Source organism: Hibiscus syriacus, unplaced genomic scaffold (assembly GCF_006381635.1).
Source record: "Hibiscus syriacus cultivar Baekdansim isolate YM2019G1 unplaced genomic scaffold, ASM638163v2 tig00001120_pilon, whole genome shotgun sequence".
In the NCBI taxonomy this organism is placed as follows: Eukaryota; Viridiplantae; Streptophyta; class Magnoliopsida; order Malvales; family Malvaceae; genus Hibiscus; species Hibiscus syriacus.
In genome coordinates this window covers 1245015-1267258 of record NW_024061845.1, presented here as the reverse complement: position 1 = coordinate 1267258, position 22244 = coordinate 1245015, and the positions used below count along the sequence as shown (strand labels likewise).

General features: G+C 36.6%; 4 protein-coding genes, 1 non-coding gene and 2 pseudogenes across 6 annotated transcripts; 2 read left to right on the top strand and 5 right to left on the bottom strand.

The window, feature by feature from the left end:
- Positions 1-712: 712 nt before the first annotated feature.
- LOC120120847 (dynein light chain 2, cytoplasmic) lies at positions 713-1338 on the bottom strand. The gene is made up of 2 exons (XM_039140380.1): positions 1126-1338; positions 713-1011 (listed from the first exon to the last, which is right to left on the bottom strand). Exons 1-2 carry the CDS (start codon positions 1261-1263, stop codon positions 865-867), a joined length of 285 nt encoding a protein of 94 aa, XP_038996311.1. The 5' UTR covers positions 1264-1338; the 3' UTR covers positions 713-864.
- A 1787-nt stretch (positions 1339-3125) lies between these two features.
- TRNAS-AGA lies at positions 3126-3207 on the bottom strand. Its single transcript has one exon. It is a non-coding gene; the product is annotated as a tRNA-Ser (tRNA).
- A 175-nt stretch (positions 3208-3382) lies between these two features.
- LOC120122410 (universal stress protein PHOS32-like) lies at positions 3383-5921 on the top strand. 2 transcript variants are annotated; one of them, XM_039141543.1, is made up of 3 exons: positions 3383-4222; positions 5725-5767; positions 5876-5921. In XM_039141543.1, exons 1-2 carry the CDS (start codon positions 3559-3561, stop codon positions 5730-5732), a joined length of 672 nt encoding a protein of 223 aa, XP_038997474.1. In that variant the 5' UTR covers positions 3383-3558; the 3' UTR covers positions 5733-5767; positions 5876-5921. The 2 variants fall into 2 exon arrangements, with proteins under 2 accessions (XP_038997474.1, XP_038997464.1); XM_039141533.1 differs by lacking the exon at positions 5876-5921 and having other exon boundaries at positions 3384-4222; positions 5725-5868.
- A 935-nt stretch (positions 5922-6856) lies between these two features.
- LOC120122383 (G-type lectin S-receptor-like serine/threonine-protein kinase At4g27290) lies at positions 6857-10432 on the bottom strand. Its single transcript, XM_039141506.1, has 7 exons — positions 9043-10432; positions 8790-8918; positions 8361-8524; positions 7955-8165; positions 7606-7843; positions 7343-7493; positions 6857-7251 (listed from the first exon to the last, which is right to left on the bottom strand). The coding sequence occupies exons 1-7, from the start codon at positions 10310-10312 to the stop codon at positions 6943-6945; spliced, it is 2472 nt and encodes an 823-aa protein (XP_038997437.1). The 5' UTR covers positions 10313-10432; the 3' UTR covers positions 6857-6942.
- A 3225-nt stretch (positions 10433-13657) lies between these two features.
- On the top strand, positions 13658-15346 carry LOC120122400. Its single transcript, XM_039141522.1, has 4 exons — positions 13658-14131; positions 14455-14620; positions 14855-14948; positions 15020-15346. Exons 1-4 carry the CDS (start codon positions 13752-13754, stop codon positions 15319-15321), a joined length of 942 nt encoding a protein of 313 aa, XP_038997453.1. The 5' UTR covers positions 13658-13751; the 3' UTR covers positions 15322-15346.
- Positions 15347-15902: 556 nt separating this feature from the next.
- Positions 15903-17749, bottom strand: LOC120120466 (annotated as a pseudogene).
- A 517-nt stretch (positions 17750-18266) lies between these two features.
- LOC120120458 lies at positions 18267-21355 on the bottom strand (annotated as a pseudogene).
- Positions 21356-22244: the final 889 nt, after the last annotated feature.

Genomic DNA, 22244 nt, shown 5'->3' with positions numbered 1-22244 from the left:
ATATGGTTACATGTTTAGATTTTTATCTGCTCTTTTAGATAGCCCATCTATACTTTGAAACCATCTTAAACTTTACAGTAGATTTGATTGTAGTAGTTGGATCATTACTGGGAATAAACAGATTCCCAATCCTAAACTGCTTCTTGAAGGGAATTTTTGCCATTGTTATCTGATCCAGTATCTTATTTTATGTATATGATCTTTTTTCCACAGCAAGGAAGAATTGGTAATCAAAGGGAAGGGAAGAATTCCACTAATTTGATTCTAAAGGTTCATTTTCGATGAGAGAAGAGGTCCGAATATAATGTACTCTCTTCTTGTAATCATGGGAACACCCCTTTTGTGCCACATTTCTGTGGTAAATCTTGGTTCTCATGGCTTATGCGAATGCGCATTTTCACTGGTCATATCTTTCTCTCGTATGCAGCTCCAAAGAATACAAGATTCCTTACCAAATTTCTCTCAGTTTTTGAAACAAGCTTTCAGTTCTCGTATGCAAGTATCGGACACGGATACTTTAGAAAAAAATGAAAATCTGAATATAGAAGTATGAGCATAAATTGTTTTAGGTTAATTCCATCTGTATACCTGAAGTATCCTAATACACCTCTAGTTCACTACCCTTGGAATTATAGTGTCGGACATGGGTATGTTGGATATCTATCTTTCTATACATTTGGAGGTTTTTGAAGAATTATATCAACATATCTAAGACTGAATATATTTCGGGCACAAATATCGAACACGATTACTTTAAGGAAAATAATGAGTTGGAACAACAGTAGAAGACTAAAGTTGGTACAACACTACAACGTTACAAGAAGTGGAGAAATCTAAATCAGCAAACCGGTTTTCCTCATCAGCCTAAGGAGCAGCAGAACCTCGGAAAAGTAAAACCGCAAGGCTGCCGACAGAGAAATAAATGAAACAGCCCGAACAATGCGTCACAAATGAACCAAAATCAGTTCCGACAATGCATTGCCACCCCGGTCCGTGTGTTCTGTCAAATTCCTGCAACAAATACAAATGCCTTCATTAATAAGATTGCAGATTGCATCAGATCATGGAATGGAATAGGTTCAGCCTGCTATGGAGTATCGAACCTATTGATTCTTATTATTTTACCTTCTTGATGAAGCAAGCAATGTCGGTGGACTCTGTGACGTCTAAGAAATCGAGGGCTTTAGCATCTAAATCAAGAGCATCATGCTGCATGGCTTGAAGCATATCGGTCTCTTCGATCACTGCCTTGCCTTCTAGCATGGCTGATATAATATGCAACAGAGTGATTCACAGAAGTTTTGAGGTGATAACAGTGAAGCCTTGTACTGTGGATTAAGTAGAAATAAAGTGGTGGGTGGATATTGTGTTTCAGGTTTGGCTAATGCCGGTGTGTCAACCACGTCAGGGATTTCGATGCTTGTGATAACCAAAGGCTGAATTTCGTTTAATTATCCGTACCTAATATTTGTATTTAATTTATATTCCGATTTAGATATAATGATGTCAAATATTTTTTAAATATACAAAAAAAGTCTTTTTAAAAAATAACATATATACTTGCAAAAGCAAACCTAATGAACCCTTTTGAATTATAACTACAATCGTTTTCATTTCTTCAATGTTAGGTACAGTAAATATTAACTACGAAGGAAGTTAAAATTACAATAAATCTCAGTAAATTTTGAGAAAGCAAGGTAAAGGAATATTAGAAGGACAAAGAATCTTCAACTTCAGAATCTTGTGGTTAAGTAGAACCTTACAAAACATGTTGAATTTCATAAAAATAAAACGTGGAAAAAATGTTGAAGAGTAGTCCAAGGATATTTTCTAATATGAATTGTTTCGACTGTTTCTGTTTTTAATATTTAAATTTAAATTTAAATTCGAATTCTAATATAATTTATTAATCATTTTTAAAATAAATAATTAATGTGATAAGCTAAATGGGAGAATAATGTTTACAATATTAAATTTAGATTAGGACAGTTTAATAATAAATGTTTATTTAAATTTAATTATCAATTATTTGATATTTTATTACTTTTATAGATAATATGTCAAATCTATTAACTCTTGATCCGAATATAAGTAAATTTAACCAAAACTTTGAACTCTTTAATTATTATTAATAATAGGATCAAAACAATGCCATTTAATCATGGTCTTTGATTTCTAAAAAAAGAACCATGAAACTTACATTAAAACTTAATTGTGTTAGGACCCCATGAATTTAGTTCCATGACTTTTTTCATAGACTTCTCGGACTTCTTCTTCTCTTCTCTCATTTTACTGGACATTGCCTTCACCGTTGCCGGTGACTTCTCCGAGCGTGCCTCGGACCTCAAACACGGCGAGGGTTTACTAAGGTTGTTCTTGGCAAGCCTTAGGGTGTAATTACATCTGCAATTTCCTTGGTCCTTGAGTGCCTCAACTGCATAAATTGATGCTGCCACAATCCAAGTTCTCTTTGGTGCACTCATTGCTTTTCTTGCAAGAAAAATAACTTGTTTTGTCCGGGGAGAGATTGGACTGTGGCTAGCAAGAGAGAGGAGATGTTTTTGTTTAACTATGTTTTTTTATTAAAAAGGGATTGATCTAATTTAAATGGCTTTGGTGACTAAATTTAGATTTACTTAATACATAATAATGAAAGATCATTGAACAATTGGTTGGTTGGTGTTAATTGCTAATAGTTGTGATTTGCCTTTATTTACTTCATCCAATCCGAATTTGGCAAAAGACCCTCGGACTCGATTTTCTTGGTTTCTTCAACCTTTGACTTACACTTCACCTTGCTTGAAGATTCATCAATCTCCACTGAAGTTAAGCCAACTGCATTATCCTTCTGGCATTTTGCAGAAGGATATTTCACAACTATTTCAAGAAGCTGATCAATCACTTGAGCAAGACTGGTCGGAATCTTTTTGTGGCCTTTGGAATACCAACATGTTCCATCATGTGTATTTTACCTTCAAAATTATATAGTTTTAAATAACAGTAAAAATGTTGACCTATTTTTTTATTATAAAATAAAACAAATTAAGAGTTTTAATGATCATTTTGTAAAAATTATAAACTTTGACAGGAAAAGAAGAGAAGGAAATTAAGAGGAAAGTTAAAAACGTGGACGGCAGGATTCGAACCTGCGCGGGCAGAGCCCACATGATTTCTAGTCATGCCCGATAACCACTCCGGCACGTCCACAAGCTGTCGAACTAGATTTAAATATTTAATTCTTAAAACAAATCTAACTCATTGAAGAGATCTTGGGCTACTCAAGAACAAAACACCTTCGGAAACCCAAACCCAAAGCTCCAGTATTTTGGGGCCGGGGGGGGGGGGGGGGGGAATGGTTCCAATTCCATATTCCTTTCCCATGGATGATGACAAGTGAGAACTCGTTTCACTTTGCTTTTGTCGACTTTGTCTTGTCTCCACTTCCCATTCTTCAAACTCAAGTTCTTCACCCTTGTTCTTCCACTTTCGTCTCCAAAACTATCTAAAACACTCCTTTCAGCTTAAAGCCCTCTCCTTGTGTTGTTTTGACCAAAGAAAATGAATCCTACAGATAACAGTGATCATCCTCAGCTTCCAACAATCAAGATCCACCACCCCTCTTCCCCTCACCACCCAACCTCCGCCGCAATTCCCACCCCAACTGTCGGTACCCGGCGTAAGATCGGGGTAGCCGTTGACCTCTCCAATGAGTCTGCTTTTGCCGTGCGTTGGGCCGTGCAGAACTACCTCAGACCCGGGGATGCTGTCCTCCTCCTCCACGTTTCGCCCACATCAGTACTCTTCGGAGCTGACTGGGGTCCACTTCCTCAAACCCCGCAAAACCCAGCAACCCCACAGTCCCAGCAGCAACTCGAAGACGATTTCGATGCCTTCACGGCGTCAAAGGCGGCGGATTTGGCCAAACCCTTGAAAGAAGCCGGGATTCACTTCAAAATTCATATAGTGAAAGATCACGATATGAGGGAACGATTGTGTCTTGAGGTGGAGAGGCTGGGGTTGAGTGCTGTTATAATGGGGAGTAGAGGGTTTGGAGCTGAGAAAAGAGGGAGTGATGGGAGATTGGGAAGTGTTAGCGATTATTGTGTGCATCATTGTGTCTGTCCTGTGATTGTTGTTAGGTATCCTGATGATAAAGATGCTGTGAATGGCGTGCCTGTGGTTACGGTTAAGCCGGCTGAGGTGGAGGGGAAAGATGACAAAGGTTAATTATTTTTTTGGGGTCTTTTATTTTGTTTCAGTTTGATAGGAAATTTTGGATATTTGCACTTCTGTCAATGCTTAATTTGGATGGATTGAGAAGTTCTTTTAGCAAAGATGACTTGCATCATGTGAACCAGATAACTAATCCCGGCATACTTTGTTCTTGGTTTTCAAATACTGTTGATTTCTTGGCAGTGATCATCTTAGTGTTTTTTCCTGGTTAATGTGTTTGGTATTGTTTTAGATGAAGATTAGGTGCACAGCAGCATAATATGATGGATATGACAGATGACATGTAGTGAGAAAGGTCTTAGTTTGTTGTTGTTATGGCCATAGGTTGGTCTTTTCTTGGTAAAGTTTGGCAAGTTTTTGTTTAATTTGATTGGTTTCAGAGATTTTGTTACATTAGCTGATAACTAGGCCATGGTGGTAGTATACGTGGTGGGAAAGTTTTAGTTCCATCCGTGTTTTTGTAGCTTATAAGTATTTAGCCTGATTCTTCCTATTAGATCTTTAGTGATGGGAATCTTTCTTCCGTGGGTAAGATTAGTTTTGCAAACTTGAATATTGTTGCAGGTTGCAACTTAACTGAAAATATGGATAATTTGCAGAAAAGGAGATGGCTGGTTGACAAAAAACTAATGAAATAAGGATAGAATGTGGAATGTGGCTATTTTTATAATTGCTAACTCGGTATAATACAAGTGAGCCGTGCATAAATGTTCTGAAGATATATGGTAGCAATGTTATTGTGTTTATATCGAGTAACTAAATGTGCTTAAATACTTAATTGAAATAGTTCTTTCTTTGAGTTTCGTGATGGATGTTATGTTGTCAAGTTTTCGTAGCTAATTGGAATGGGAAGCTGTGATTGGTAATGATGATTTAATGGAAGAAGACGATATATAGTATTGGAAATGGAATGATTGGTTGGAGCTAAAAAGGACTATCAGAAAGATTTTTGTATGGAAGACCCCCAATAGTTTCATAGATCATGGTTACATTAGCTGGGATAATATGGGAAGATAAAACGTTTCAGTATGCTTTTCTCTCTTGATTCAATATATTTTACTTCACGAAACAACATTAGGGTGTTTGATCTGCTAGAGTGGATAAGTTATAGAAATATTGGGCTCCAGTTCGGGAAGTAAATTGGGACTGAAAAGGTAAGTCCAGATGCTGAATGGCATGCCTCAATTGGGAAAAGAAACTTGCAGTTTGGGGGAAGTTATATATCAATTGATCATACACAATTGTCTCCTTGCTTTATTTGTTTATTTAAGGCCACTGGTTGTGAAAAAGAAGACTTCGAATGAAAAATATCTCTCTGTGGTTTCCACGTGAAAGCATCTTGAATTACTAAACATGATCTTGCCTGTCATGAAATTCATACCATGTTCCAGTAGGAAAGCTTCCCGAGTTTCTTTCCTGTACTTCGGTCTATTTATGAAGTTTGTACGATATTGTTGAACACTATTGCTTAAAATGCTTCTTTCCTTGCAGATGCTTAGCAAGTTGACAGGAAATTCGGCTTTATACTATCAAGGTATTTGGTGTTGAAAATATCTTAAATAATGTCATATTTGTTTTTCTTTTAAAAATAGAGTCTGTAATCTAATCGCATTATCTTGCTTTTCTTGTGTTGTTGCAATAGGATAGAGAAGGCTCCCATTGCGAGACGAAGAGAAGTCGTCAAAATGCATGGTTTTTTTTTATAGAAGCAAAATGCATGGTTAAAATTGATCCTATGTTTTTCTCCTCCTTTCTTCTCATCTGTGTTTAAGTCTATACACTGACGTGGTTATTGTATGTTTGACGAGGTTCTTGATTTCCATTTTAATGGCACTTGAGGCGATTACGTTTTACTGCAATATGATATACTATAAGATGATCTTGGTGTCAACATTTGGCTTCAGTTTTGTGAGCTATTCATGTTTGCTTTGATGCCATATTGCACTGCAGCAATATGAACATTTACCATGAGTTTCCTTTTGAGTGTTTGTTTCCAACATTTGTGTCTAATAATATGCCAAATATGTGTATTGATTTTACCCTTATTGAGATCACATGCACGACTCTCACTTTTAAGTCCGAATAATACCATCGACGAGTGTGTCTGAATATAAAATCAGAACAAGTTTTTGGATCTGTGATAGGAAATGATCGACATGCATTGCCAGAAATAGATGCACAAGAACCTGTGCATGACACACGCACACAAAGAAACTAAAGGAAAGCAAAAACCAACATTGAAAAGTTAGCACTTTTAATTTCATCTTGCTTTACATTCTGAAAGAGGATTATGTTCATTCAGAGGACCAAAATCATAGTTAATTATCTCATTTAATTAGCAATACAACTTAGTAAGTTACTATTCCATTTAGTTTAATAATTCACTTGTACGAGAATGATTCTGTTCATTCAAACATGACAGTATTAAGAGAAAAAGAAAGCAATGGATCATCAGAACTCAGCATCAGCACAACATTGACATGTTTGGTCTATCTTCTGCACTCGGTGCACAAACAACAGATAGACGTTAATAGATTGAATAATTCAAGTTTTGGGTTTTATTTTAACTGGTTGCGCTACCAAGAGATACAAGACGTTAAAAAACATATGAAAAGAAACTAGATTGTTTCAATGACTTAATACAATCAATTCCAAGGAGTTCATCAAGTCAAGCAAAACCAACATTGAAAAGTTAGCATTTCTTTTCTTTTATCTTGATTCCGACAGTCTAATGGTGAAATCATTAGACGATAAGAGTTTTTGGGTGTTCGATGAAGAAGATGTGGATTCAATGACATCGCGTTCAGTGAAAAAACCTGGTTGTTTAGGGTTCGGCAATGGCCCTTGACTTCCCAACATCAGTACTACACTAGCCATGTTCGGTCTATCCTCCGGGCTTTGTTGCACGCATAACAGGCCAACGTGGATTGATCTCAACATTTCAGATGGATTACAAGTTTCCCTCGCTGTTGATGCCATCAACTCCATGGATTTTCCTTCACCAAACAGTCTCCATGCCTACATATTCACCAAACAAGCACTTAATCAAACATGATACGTTCGTTATTTCTGGTTTAAATCCTTGATTTTGAGTTTGACAAAGACTTACATGGCCAAGAAGATTAAGATGATGATCTGGATGGCAGAAACCTCTGTTACGCTTTCCAGTTACTATTTCGAGCACCAATACGCCATAGCTGAAGACATCAGATTTAATGGAGTATAGTCCATCAATTGCATACTCTGGAGCCATGTAACCACTGCAGATAGTTAAAAAATTAATGTCAAACCTTGAACAAACATTTCAAAGACAATAGCATGAACTGACTGAATTAAAGCTTGGGTCGTTTCGGAATTCGGATTTTTACTTACTATGTTCCCACAACTTTCTTTGTGTTTGCCTCGGTTTCCTTTTCTCCAAAACTTCTAGCCAATCCAAAGTCTGAAATTTTGGGGTTCATTTCATAGTCTAATAAAACATTACCAGCTTTCAAATCTCTATGTATTATTCTCTGTCTTGAATCTTGATGGAGATACAGCAGACCACGAGCAATCCCATTGATAATGTTATATCGTGTAGGCCAATCTAGTGGCTTGCTCTGAGTTTCATCTGTTCAGATTATTTTCACACAAAAGTCAGCCATAGACATGTTCATCGTGATTACGAGCACAGTGAATGTTATCAATCTCGATGGAAGCAGTTCGGATCAGAAACTCGTACCGGAAATAAAGAAGTCGAGGCTTTTGTTCGGCATAAATTCATAGATCAAGATCTTTTCATCGGCATGTATGCAGCATCCTAAAAGCTTCACTAAGTTTCGATGCTGAAGTTTTGCAATGTGCATGACTTCATTTTTGAACTCTTCAAGTCCTCCTCCAGAGCTTCTCAATAGCCTCTTTACTGCAATTTCTCGCCCATCCTTCAACAACCCCTGCAAAATTGCATAACTTATTCATCATTGGAAGCCAGATATCATGTTGAAATAATCATATCCGATATTAAGATATTTGTATCCGATATTTATACCGAATCTTAAGTATAATAAATAACACTGACCCCAAAACAATACAAGTAACATGTTCATCCCTGTAACATAGATAACATGGAGTTTGAACAAGATTGCTACCTTATAGACGGATCCAAAACCGCCTTGTCCAAGTTTATTCTTGATCGAAAAGTTATCAGTTGCAAGAACAATTGTGGCTAAATCAAATGATGTTAACTCGAACTCTTCGTTCTGATTTTTAACACCGAGGCCACTTTCAGGAATAAATGTGGATGTGGTCAATCCTGTAAAGTAGAAGTTGGAGAAAATGTAAAGGATATATACTCATATCTCCATATCCATGTCTTATTATGCATCGAACATTAGTGTCTTGTATTTCAAGAAAACTGAAACCGACCGAGCAACATAAAATTCCAACTTTTGGTGTAGTTAAACAAATGAAATTTCTATCCTACAAGGTATGTAGAAATGCCAACAGTTATTAGAAGAAAAAAACACAAATGGAAGTGTTAAACAGTGGATTTGTGAGAGCTGTGGTGCAGTATATACCAGGGTTTTCATGGCGTCTCTTCCTCCAAATATATAAGATCAAGGTTAATCCAAAGATCAACACTGCTGCAGATAACATTGAGATGAATGCAACCCAAATTCTTTCCTTGTCCTTGGATTTTGTGCTCTCTATTTCATCGAAATCATACCAGAAATCTTCGAGTTAGAAATCATTAAAGAGAAAAGATACTCGAATTCAACTTACTCGATAGCTCGAGGTGTCAAGCATCAAGGAGAGAAGAAATTTCCATACCTAGTTCTGATGCAGCCATCCTTAAATATAAATCTTGTCCATTTTCACTGAATTGTTGAATGTCAACCAGATCAACAAACCAAAGCATGCACCCACTTCCTCCATCTCTAATATCCAAATTGGAATATGCAGTACAAGAACAATTTCTAGTACACAAATTCTTACACTCATCAAGATTTATACTGTAACTAAACCATGACTGTCTCGAATCCGGTAACTTCACGTTCGAATACTTCAAAAACCGATCACTCGAGCAGTTCAATGTGGTTCTTCTAACACAACCGTGAGACCAGTTTTGAGTGTCCCAATCCTTCTGAAACTTCGGCACAAATCCTTTCAGACAACTGCATTTTACACTGTTACTTGCATTGCAGCTGCCATATGCACCACATAGTCCATAACTGTCACAAGGGTCCATTTGAACCGTGACGAAAACTTGCCAACTTTGGGTTCGATCGGTCCATGTTAGCCGCTCCCAAAGTCCGTCATGGCTCAACACCATCCTCGAAAGAACCGAGCTATTATGAAGCACATAGGTGTCATACACTTCCTTGTCATTGATCACAACAGAAACTGTGAAGAACTTGTTCGGTTTTAGCTCAGGTGTGCCGCTAAACCGTATACCGTTCCAAGGACCAGGCCGGAACCGGATGACGGAACCTTCTCGAAGTATAAGTTCCGGAAAACCTCCGACTTCGAACCGATATGTAAAATTACCTGGAGCAGGATCATCAGGAGTTCTCCAGGATGACAGGGGTCGATCCAGGCCTCTGACTAAGTCCCTCCCAAGCTTCATCCCTTGAAGCAATGTATCACATGGATAGTCAAAGCTTTGCCACAAGAAATTCTCCGGATTTCTCTCATTTTCGTCTTTCACGACCAAGTTTCCTGAATCGAACAGCTTTGCAGACGGATTCCGAGCCGGTCTCGATATGTTTGAACGCCAAATGGTGGTTCCATTATGAATCTGAAGGATTAAAATCCCTTGACTGGTGAGTTTCAAAACAGCTGATGAATCATTGAGGGGGGATTCTCGGTTGGCTACCCATACTGCAGTTTTGAGTGGTATTTGTTTGTACCAAATTCCCAGGTACTTGTTCTTGGTTGAATTACTTGGACTGAAGAACCCTAGCTCAAATCTTCCACCGGCTGAAACTATAGTGTCGCCATCTTTAAGTATTTCAGTTGCATTCAAGGTGTCCACTGCTGTGGATATAGTAAGATTAGCAAATAAAAAGGAGCAAAGAAGAAGAATGGCAAAGACTTCCATTGATATAATGAAGAACTAGACGCTTGAAAGCTGTTTCCTTTTCATCTCAAGTAAATAACTTCCATAGCTAATGAAACCACTCTGGAACTAGAATTCCAACCTTAAACCAATTAAATGTTGTCACCTTTGATTTTTTTTTTCTATGAAAAATATGTTTGTTGACAGTACCATACTAAGAAACAAGAGTTGAATTAAAGAAAAAATATACTTGGATTTTTATTTATTCTGCAGATAATTTTTTTTCCTGCATCAAGCAAGTGGTCCAGTTTTTCTGATATAAGACAGAACTCCATAGTGAAATTCTGATCAATGGCATTGTTGAATATTGGTTTATGATTAAAATAGATTATAAAGAAAATTGAAAATGAGTGGACAAATATTTCTACGGTTCACTTGACCTGTTCAACAAGTAATTCATTCTTTGCATCTGCATTTTCATCTATTGGCTGCATTTTATCAATTGGTTTTTCCCTTATTTTTCACCGAAGAAAAAAACCCTTAAAACAAATAATGTGGTCTACATTAATATCCAAGGAAAAGAAAAGAAAAATAAAATTGAATATAAGGACAACCACCTAAAACCTAACATCACAATAAAGTTTGCAAATGGTTAGGGTTTTTAATAACCACGGCCACCACCACCACCTCAACTACCCTCATTTATGCCTTCCTAATATATTTGACTCTGTTTATATTTGGGGTTTACTTAACATTTAAAGGTACTGATTATGAATTATTCAATCGCAAAATTTAGATAATTTTAAAATATTTCTAAAAAAATGAATATGTCTAAATAAATAAAATCTTTAAAATGTATAATATTTTTTGAAATTTCAACTTGAAAGGGACTGATGGAAAGAAAAGTCGGAATTTATGGAGCCCGGGATGTAACTTTTCCCCTAACCGCACGGAATACATTGATGAGCAATAAATAAACATCTGTAATCCAACCATACAAGTCAATGAAGTAGGACTTTTCTTAGTGGCAACACCTTTTCATGCTGAGGAAAAATGAACATATCAATATCAAACAAGTCATGTAATATAAGAAACTTAGCCCTTCCTGTAATACCAAACAAGTCACGAATATACATTATTTCTTTTACAAAAATTATCATATATTTAGAGGATTTGTTCGATATTTATATTCTAGCATGGAAAGACCTATGCTAAGAGCATTGTAGAATATTCGGCATGTTCGTCTGTCTTCTGCATTTTGTTGCACACATAATAGACCTATGTGAATCGATAGTACAATTTCATGCGGGTTTTCGGTTCTGCAACCAGTTCCATCGATTTCCCTTCTATTAATAACCTCCATGCCTATGCAACTAAAGTCAAATGTAAGAATTTAACATTTGCATTTGAGAAAGTTTGTAGTGTGACACTTACATGGTCAACAAGGTTAAGATGATGATCAGGATGAAAGAATCCCGCGTCTCGTTTCGCAATTATGATCTCTAGTAGTAAAACATCGAAGCTAAAAACATTAGATTTGATCAAGTATATTCCGGACACATGTAACCACTGCAGGAAACACATTTCGGGTTAAGTGGAGCATGCAAAGATGAACTTCTAGCAGATAGATTAATAGACACAGAGAGCTCAAATGCAGTTCTGGTTACAGCAAACAATCCAACACGTTCCAAATGAAACTATTATAATCTGTTGTTACCTTGTGGACAGATCAAACACCACCTTCTCCGAGTTTTTTGTTCGGAGAAAAGTTATCTGTTGCACGAGAAGTTGTTGCCAAATCGAATAATGGCAACTCAAGAATACTTAATTAAAGGCCAGTCATTGAGCCTACAAAACCCTGTAGTGAATATACACCATACATTAGTGAAACCAGGGATTCAAGTCGCAGTCGTATTTTCGGTCATGTCATGTTTACCACGATTGTGGCCATAGCGGGTATATCGGAAGGCAGTGCTACCGCTATTTCACGGGCGCTATCGCGATCGCAGACCGCTATTTAAAACCCTGAGTGAATCCTCAAGCAAGAACAAATGGGGGAGTTATTAGGATTGCAGACACCATTTGCGCCACACAATCCGAAACTGTCCATTTGAAATCTTGTTTTGAATGATTATGCACCCACCGTCGGGTTTTGATTAGTCCATTTGAAATGCCTCAAATCTGACTAATCACTAATCTTGTAAGAAATGAGCTATGCTGAAGAACATGATGTTAGAATCAAAACATAATAAATATGAAATCAAATCCAATATCTAATCGTATTAAATTATCAAGAACAATATATTAAATTTGTAAAATCGTACCTAAAAGTTGGAAATTTACTAGAAAGTTGAGATCTATAGATTGGCTAGAAGATTGAGATATTTCAAGAAAATATATTTATCTTAAATATAAAATCTTTGATGGAATAAGAAAAAATACAAATTATAATATCTACATTTTAATTTGATGATATTTTAATAGCTATGACATATGTAAGTGTAACATAATTAATCATTTAACTTTTGTGTCATACATTATAATAATATTGTATATTATACATATAAGCCCATGATTATAGATTATATATACATAGCATACTTCGTTTTCATTGGAATGAAATCGCACCGAGGAGCCTTCTTTCAGAACCAAGTCTGGAAATCTAGTCCGAATGTGAAGTTTCCTGGAGCAGGGTCATCATAACTTGATGATAGATACTAATATTGGCCCGTAACAAAGTCGTTCCCCAGCTTCATGCCTGGTAGAACTGTAAAGTGAATAGACTTATGATAATGAAGTCAAAAACCATAAGGACTTAACTGTAAAAAAGGCATTTTCGTGGGACCTTCCTAAAAAATTTATGTCTATTATTTCTTTCAATTTAAATGAATATAAAATAATATTTATTTGAAAGATTTTTAATTAATTCGCAATAAATTTTGTGTTTAAATTGACGATTATACCCCTATCTAAGGTTCCTGGAAACCTTGGAATGGCCATCAGTTCCAAAACCCTGAACTGACCCGATTTGATATGCCTCCTTTCCATTCCAGTCTTCAATCGACCCAACTTTTCCACCCCCTGTTTTTTTTTTAAGAATATTACTGTTGATATAGTAAACTTTTAATGTTATATAATTTTTTGAAAAATAGATACATTTAAATCCAAAAAGTATATATTTATTCAAGCAGCAAATGTATATAATTAATGGAAGTTTTGTTATGAAAGATGATTTATTAACATACTTCTTATATTTTTAATATTATATATAATTGTTTTACAAAAATTAATAATTTTTTAAACACAAAATTATTTTTAAAAACTATTATTATTTAAGTGCCAAATTTTAGTAAATAAAAAAGTTTTTAAAATTATTTATTTAAATAGCCGATGTCTTTGAATAACTAAATGTTATCCATAGTTTCTTAATTTCTCCGAAATCTTATTCCTATTTTTTAATTTTTTTCTTCGAATTACCAAAATGGGCGGAGGAGTAATGAGGGCGGCAGCGAAGGTCGCAGGGGCCGGTATTGTTAACACCGGCCTTCGTGGCGGTGTTCAGGTGGCTCCGTCGTCTGCGGAGTACTCTGTCATGCGTGTCGCTGCTTCTCGCTCGGTTTCTTCAGGAATTTCTGTTTCTGGCGGGGGGGTTTATTCGGCTTCTGACTTGACGGCGTCGGTCAATCAGATGGCATCATGGGAGATGGTGGACGATTGGGAGTTTGCGGGCGGTATTGAAGAGGAGGTGCCCACCGCCATCTCCGGCGGAGGAAAGTCGATTGCTCGGGTGTTGTTTGGCGGTGTTCCAACCCTTGAGGAGGCTAAAGAAGCCACTACTGATTTGAAAGATGCATTGGATAAGTAAAGATCATTATTTTGAGAAAATTTTCTTCATTGGATCCATTTATTCAATACAAGATCCATCTTTACGAAATTTGAAATTAATTATTCTTTATACGATTAATCATTACTTTTCTTTGATTAAGACGTTACATTTCATGAAAAATTTGAAATTATAACGTGGGAAACATCATTTTCAAGAACCCCAGACTAGAAAACTTGAATCTTCTAAGTTATGGACTGGATTTTATTACTTTAAGATCATTGATGTTCCAATTACATCATTGAGTTTCATGATCTGTTAGATAATATTGTTTTGTGGTATCGTGTTTTTCTTTTTCCAGGGCTTATCTATCATCTCCAAATTGGACCGATGATGCTCATTCGTCCCGGTCGTCAATGCTTTCAGAGGAGACTAAAGATTGCACTGCATATGATGTTAAAGCCACTTTAGCACCAAAGCCTGCTGTTCAGGCATTCAAATTACTCAATGAAAGCCCTGCAGTTCAGGTTCTCGTTTAACTCTTTCGATTTTTTGTCATGTTTTCTTTATTATGACGAAACCATTAGAGGAATTTCCTCTAAAAATGTTGGATTCTTGTGACATGAGCTATCTCAGTCCTCAGATTACAGAATGTTCATAATGTTGTTATGTTCTGCAAAAGTACTTGGGAGGTTTAGTTGGGAACCTTTATCTTTCGATTATTTTGTGGAAGTATAACTTTGTTGTTGGTTTTGGTTCAGTCTATGGTTGCATCGATTGCTGCGGATCCAAATGTATGGAATGCTGTACTGCACAATCCGGCTTACATGGACTTCATCCGGTCACATAAGACCGGTGAGAATTTTACGTATATATCTGATGCTTCTCTTACTCTTTTTCCATGAATTTATAAGAATGTGTTGCAGGTTATGCATTTGGATCCCCTGGGGGTTGTGAATCTTCTTCAGTAAAGATCGAAGAATATTTCAATGCAAATCAACCCCAAGAAGTCGGGAATCCATTTTTGGATTTTGTAGAGAACTTCAAGACTAGTGTGGTTGAGATGGCTAATAAAGCAACCGAATTCCTGCAGAACCTCTTTACTTTACCCTCTGCTGGAATGGAGAAAGGAAATGCGGGATCAAACTATTTCGAGAAGACGATCGGAGCTAGCCTGATGGGATTGGCCGTGATGGTTATTATGGTTGTGCTTCTTAAACGAGTCTAGATCAGAAGAGTGTATTCTCATTTTAATGGTGTACTGCTATTAAGTTGCCATGGATCAATGGCTGGTTAATAATAAATGGATTTAGCTCCCATGTAAATTATAAATAAATTCTGATTTAAATATTCCTAACATTACAATACCACATCATTACCATCGATTCAAATTTAGACATTTTAAATATTACAAAATCCAATCCTATTGGCATTCATAGCTTGTCACTAATATTACAATAATTATCTCTTCTTTCTCATTTTTATTGAATAAAAATAAAATAATTGAAAAATATATCGATTAATATTATAATAATTACTTTTAAATATATAAAATTATGATCTCATATTAAAAAATTATATTTTAAATTAATTTAACTATCCTTAATTGAAACCTTAAAACTTGTACTAAATGTACATCTAAAACAATGAAAACGGGAAATTGGTAGCAATTGAAAAATGGAAGTTTGTAATGCTTATTGTCAATTCCATATACAACATGCCTTATGTAACACACATCTAAACAGGCAATATTAATGGGTTTCGATGCCGATGTTAACTCATCACGCTGAGATTCAGTCCATTGTTTCTTTAACCTTCCTATAATTTTTCCAACCAAAATTACAAATCAAGAGGCAATTTCTCAGAAACTTCATGGTGAAACCAATGGCTTACAACAACAATTTGTAAACAACCGATGGAGCCCCGGAAAGAAAAATTAAATATCAATCATGATTTTCTTTCGTCTGGATTAAATATCAATCATTTAATAAATTAAATAGCTTTACAATGCTAAAAAATGTCATGAAGATAACAATCAGTGTCAAAAATCGAAAAAAAAAAGATAGATAAAAGAGGTAAAAAAAATACAGTAAATATAGTTTCAAGTAACCCACCAAACAATCCACATAACCCGAACACCAGAAACGGAAGAACCCGACCCAAAACCACCACCAACGGTGACAAAATGGCCCCCATTTGAGCGGCCTGAGTGGCACTTCCAAGGGCTGTGTTTCTCACCACCGTGGGGAGAAGCTCAGCCGTATAAATAAACAACAGATTGTAAGTTGCAGCCATCCCAAATATTCCCAAAACCCCACAACACAATTTGATCACTTTCCAAATTCCAACGTTTCCCACTAAACACCCCGTTAAACAGAATATAGCACTCACCCATTGTGCCCCAACTGGCAATGGCTTCCTCCCGAATCTATCCAATAAAACTGCTGTTATTATGAACGCAAGCATTTCAGCCACGGCATTGAGAAGGACACTTAGGTGAAGATTTGTCTCTAGGTTTACAACATTCAAGCTAAGGCAATAGTACACACCCGAGCAAGTGAAGTTGATCGCCACCGCTACGAATAGTCGAAAACGGGTGATCGGATTACATCCACGACGGGGCCGGATTCTTCCTTGAAACAATTATCATTCGGAGTGTCATTAACTTCATCGTCTAGTGCTAGGATTGCTCCCTCGGGGAGATTATTTCCATTAGAGTTGGCTATAGCCTGCATGATCTTCATTGCTTCATTCATTTCGCCTCGAACAAGGTACCATTGCGGCGACTAGGAAATGAACGGAATAACAAGGAGGAGGAAAAGGATAGAGGGGATTGAGGCGGCGACATAAAGAGTACGCCATGTAGGAAAAACGTAAGCAATGCCGGTTGGAAAGAAACAGAATGTGGTCATTCCAGCAGCACTGCGCTTGGTTGGACCGACTGGTTCGGTGGCTAATTCAAAGGAGCAGAGCCCGACTCCACCGGTGCTGAACCCTGTTAGGAACCTGAGAACCAAACATGTGATGTAGTCTGGGGCTAATGATGTTAGGCAACCAAAGATGGCACTTAAGATGCAAACTACTCTTAATGAACCTTTTCTTCCCAGGTCCAAGTCTGATAAACGACCAAATACTCATGCACCTGAATTTTTTTATGTACCAAAAATTGAATTTAATCATGGAATTAGTGGTTTATACATGATAATTTAAGAATTTATATCCGATTTTTCCGTTTCGCGTGTGATATAACAGAGTACCAAGAATTCGGAAAGAAAAATAATGGGTGTAAACATGCTACCAATCATGCAGCCAGTGAAAAACAAGGCTTGAACGAGCCCAATTTTATACTTCTCCCCACAAACCAACCCCCACTGAGCCACGGTTGAGCTTTCCGAACCACCCTCCCATTCCCAAGACCCTGGTTCGAGCCCACAAACACTTGTAACCTTCTCGTCGCACCCTGACCTTACCCTTTTACGCACCGCCAAGCAGGTTCCCGGTCGGCAAATATCATAACCATGGTGTGTAAAGCTTCCAACGCCCATGCTAGGCTCGTTAAAACAAAGAGTCGCAATTGCCATGGCCCGAATTCTCCGCAATATACATCTAACATGTCGTCTACACAAAGCTTCTCCGGTTCGGATCCGGATTCCCATTTAGGTATCTTGTTCGGTTGGAGTAAAGGTGACTCCAACGTGAAGCCAGGGTCGGGACATCCAACAACGGCACCCCGTCTTGGCACCCTTGATTAGTTTCATAGCAATGTTTGTCTCATAGAAACCATTCACACAAACGACAGATAATGAACAAAAGGCAATTTGTCCTTTTATTATCACTATTTAAGGACAGGACTAAAACAGCAATTGTATTATATAACCAAAGGGACCAAAGGACCTGCTTACCATTATTTAAGGATCAAGGAAAATACTTTCTAAAAGAATTAAAAATTTATATGAAAAAGTACATTTTTAAAAATAAAAACGCAAAAAATATTTTTACTTTTTACTTTGACAAATACTGCAAAATAAAGAAAAATGGCTAACAGAGAATTTTATTGCACTAAAAAGAGGCAAAGTACGAAGAACATTGATTTCTTTATTCCTTTGTACATAAAAGAAAAAAAAAAGTTATAAATTTATACTTTTATTTTCAATTAAGTACAAACTTTATTGATAGAAAATCATGTGGAGAAGAGAGGCCAATTTTTCAATGTTAAAAGTGGGATTGGACCGATCAACAAAGAAGTGATCCCTCCTTTAGCCGCTTTCCCAACATGCGTGTAACCATCGCCTTCCCTGTAAAGCACATCCATAACCCTCGCAAGGTTCAGACTCCGGCAAAGAACCGGTGTCGGCATTTCCGTCGGTTTCAAGAACTCTTCGTTTACGTCTTTCCACGAACTCTCTATGTGTTTGTTGAATTCATCGTATGCTTCTTGCGCTGTCACGCTGTACTGTTCCATGTAACACTCGATGGCCGAGCAATCGTCTTCTCTCCTGTGGTTGAACTGCACCCATTTGGAACATGTCTTCATTTAGCAAATGCATACCCCAAAAGTTTAGAATTTCGGAATGTGGGTATAGTAAGTATACCTTGTGTTCAGCAATGTCGTCCATGAACCTGCAAATAATGGTGGAAGCTTTGATGATCTTAGGGTCATTGGCCGCCCATTTGAAGGTCTCCGGGGTTACAACATCGCCCATCCCGACGAACGCCGTGATAGCAAGCATGGCATAGCCGGACGTCGGCAATGCATTATCTCTAAACTCCTCGAATGTTGGTTTATAGTTTAGATGCGTCCATTTCGCCTCCAGAAGGTAAGCTTGAGCAAGGCGTATCATCTGAGGGTTGAGAGCATCAAGTTCACACTGTTATTATCAAACGTTTCAGATATTTTTCATTCATGATCCTATTGTTACGTACCGCTTTTCTTGCGTACTCGACTCGGTATTGTCTCTCTTGTGCTACTAATAATTGTTCCATTTCTTCATAAACATCCAACAATGCCTTGTAGCTTATTTTCATGTACTCCGGCAATTGATCCATGCATTTAAGATCCCACCTGAAACACAATTTTAGGGTTAATTTCAAAGCCGTGACTTCATAAGATCAATGCTAAAAGATATTATTCAACAAAGCTAACCTTTCAATTGCATCTGTATAGGGAATGAGTTCATCATAAGTTGCAAATGAATCATATGTGTCGTCCACAATTGAAGCCATTGCTATGACTTTTGTCAAAAACTTTCTCCCAAGAGAGTATTGAGGTTCAAAGTAAACTCCCATAATCCAAAAATACCCTTCAACCACTCTGTCTCTTGCAAATGGCAACTTTCTTGTAAAGTCTAAATCCTTCCACCACCTTCAAAAAAATCATAAGAAAAACTGGGTTTTAATTCATTTGTAAGAAGAAGAAAAAAACCTAAGCAAAAACAATATGATTTATTAGTTAGGCTTCATAGCTTTAAATCTCGCAAAACTTACCTACAGATCTCACTTAGCTCTTTCCTATGCAAAAGTTGCAACATGTTGAAATCGATCTTTGCAAACTGAAGCAGTGCTTTGTTATGGGATTCGATATCTTGGTACCCTTCGGATTGACTGTTTTAAGGCATGGTCGACCTGTTCCGACAAAGGATGGTCTAAAGTTGGTAATGCGAGTGTAAGTTGAGAAGTGGTGAAAGAAATGGCTTCATCAAGTATATCTTCCCCATGGACCCTCATATAGGAAGCTTCGTAAAGTTCCAACAATCGCACATCGCTCGTCAGTGATGTCTTGAAATTCCCTTCCAGGTCCTTGAACTTGTTGAATGACTCTGACCCCAAGTCATCATCAATACATCAATACCTATATTTCGAAGTTTTTTTATGGAAAATGATAAATTACGGTTCAATAATCTTAAAAGTATGAAAGTTTAAGACTAAATTACCGCAGGAAACATGGAAGCCATGCCCTCTAAGTTATCGGAATCGAAGAGCTATGGTGTAGAGATCAAACTCGACATCATTGCTCCTCGTGTCATTGTAAATCTTCTCAACTTCATCTTCAATCTCTTTCTCAAAATGATAACTCACACCCAATCTTTGAACTGCATCAATGAAGGGCAGCTTTTGGTTCAAATCATCATGGGTTCCACAATCATCTTCCTCACTTGTTCTTTCAATTCTTCAAATTGTAATTTAGTTGCATCATCAATATCCTGCTCAAGTTGGACAATTAAATCTCAGGAATAAAACTTAAAGATCAATGCAGGGACGGAGCTCCCTTAGGCCCAAGGGGCCCAGCCCTTATTAAATTTATATATTCGATATAATTTTAGTTTAATAATATTTTGGTTCATGTAAAAATAAATATATAAAAAATATAAATATTTTTTAAATATTTATTCAAGTAGAGGTCGAACTAAAGAATGATAAGTCTGTGTTCTCAAATTTTTGGCTAATTATAATTTAAGTCATTGTAAGTTTAAATATTAGACAAATTAGAAGTTGTCTTTTGAGTTTTGATTTTTTTTTTAATTTAGGGTGAATACAAGGTAATACATATACAAAGAATGTCAACTATTTGACACTGGACGATCATACCCCTACATACGTGCTTAAACTCGGGATCTCAATGATAAAAACAATCCCTTAATCACTAAGGTCGTTTGGTTCATGCTGAATTTCAAGTTTAAATACCTAATAAGTCTTTATATTTTTCTTAAATAATATAATATTTCGATCGTACCAATATTTAATTCTGGCTCTGTCCTGTCTGTTGAATCAAAATAGAGTAAAAACTCTAATTGATCGAGAAGAAGAAGAAAAAACTCTTTAGAATAATCTCACAAAATTGCAAAAGGGAAGAACTCTTAAGAAAGCTTTCAAATGCTTATAATTAAGCTTTGATTGTTGGATGATAAAACTCAAATACAAGTAGGGTATTTATAGGTTACAAGAAACAATCTAAACCACTTATTAAAATAAGCACTAAATAATCTAAACCATTGAAATTAAAACATGAGAAAAATACTTAATTTTCACCTAACTAAATTGATGTAAGCAATAACATCAAAACTAAATTGATGTAAGCAATGACATCAAATTAATTTAGGTGTGAACTTATTTAGGCTAATATTGAATTTTCAACACTCCCCCTCAATGTTAGCCTCCATTCTTTGAATCACGCCATGCTGACGACGGAAATGTTCAAACTTTCCAACACTCAAGCTTTTTGTAAACAAGTCAGCAATTTGATCATCTGTCTTGATTTGCCTCATGTTAATCTCTTATTGCAAAACTTTTTCCCTAACAAAGTGGTAATGTACTTCCACATGTTTAGTTCTTGCATGAAAGACATGATTCTCCGCCAGCCGAATTGCCGATTGGTTGTCACAATACAACGAAATTGCATAATCTACTGGTTGATGTAGATTATTCATCAACTGTATCAACTATGTACTCTCTTGAGCTGTCATTGCTGCTACTCGATACTCAGCTTCATTGGTTGACAATGATACCGTTGGTTATCTTTTGCTACACCAAGAAATTGTTTCGGAGCCAAGCTTAAACACATATCCAGTTGTTGATCTCCTGGTGTCATGATCTCCTGCATAATCAGCATCACAATAACCAACTAACTTGCAGTCTTCACCTTTCTTGTACAAAATACCATAGTCAATTGTATTCTTCACATATCTCAGTATTCGTCGAACTGCTTCCAAATGAGGCTTCTTTGGATTTTGTATATACCGACTCATCACACCAACTGCATAAGAAATGTCAGGTCGGGTCAAGGTTAAGTAGATTAGACTACCTACCAATTGTCGATACATTGTTGCATCTTCCAAATCTTTTCCTTCATGTGCACACATTTTGATATTTGGTTCCATTGGCATTGAAGTTGACTTGCATTCGAGCATTCCAAACCTCTTCAACAAATCTTTAGCATATTTCTGCTGACATAGAAATATTCCTTCGTGTGTGCATTCAACCTCTAGATTAAGGAAGTGCTTAAGTTGTCCAAGTTCCTTCATCTGGAAACGAACTGATAAATTCTCATTCGTCTGAAGAATTTCTGCTTCATCATCACTGGTTATGATTAAGTCATCCACGTACACTAGCGCGATAGCTAGCTTACCTTCATTGGCTTTGACAAACAAGCTAGAA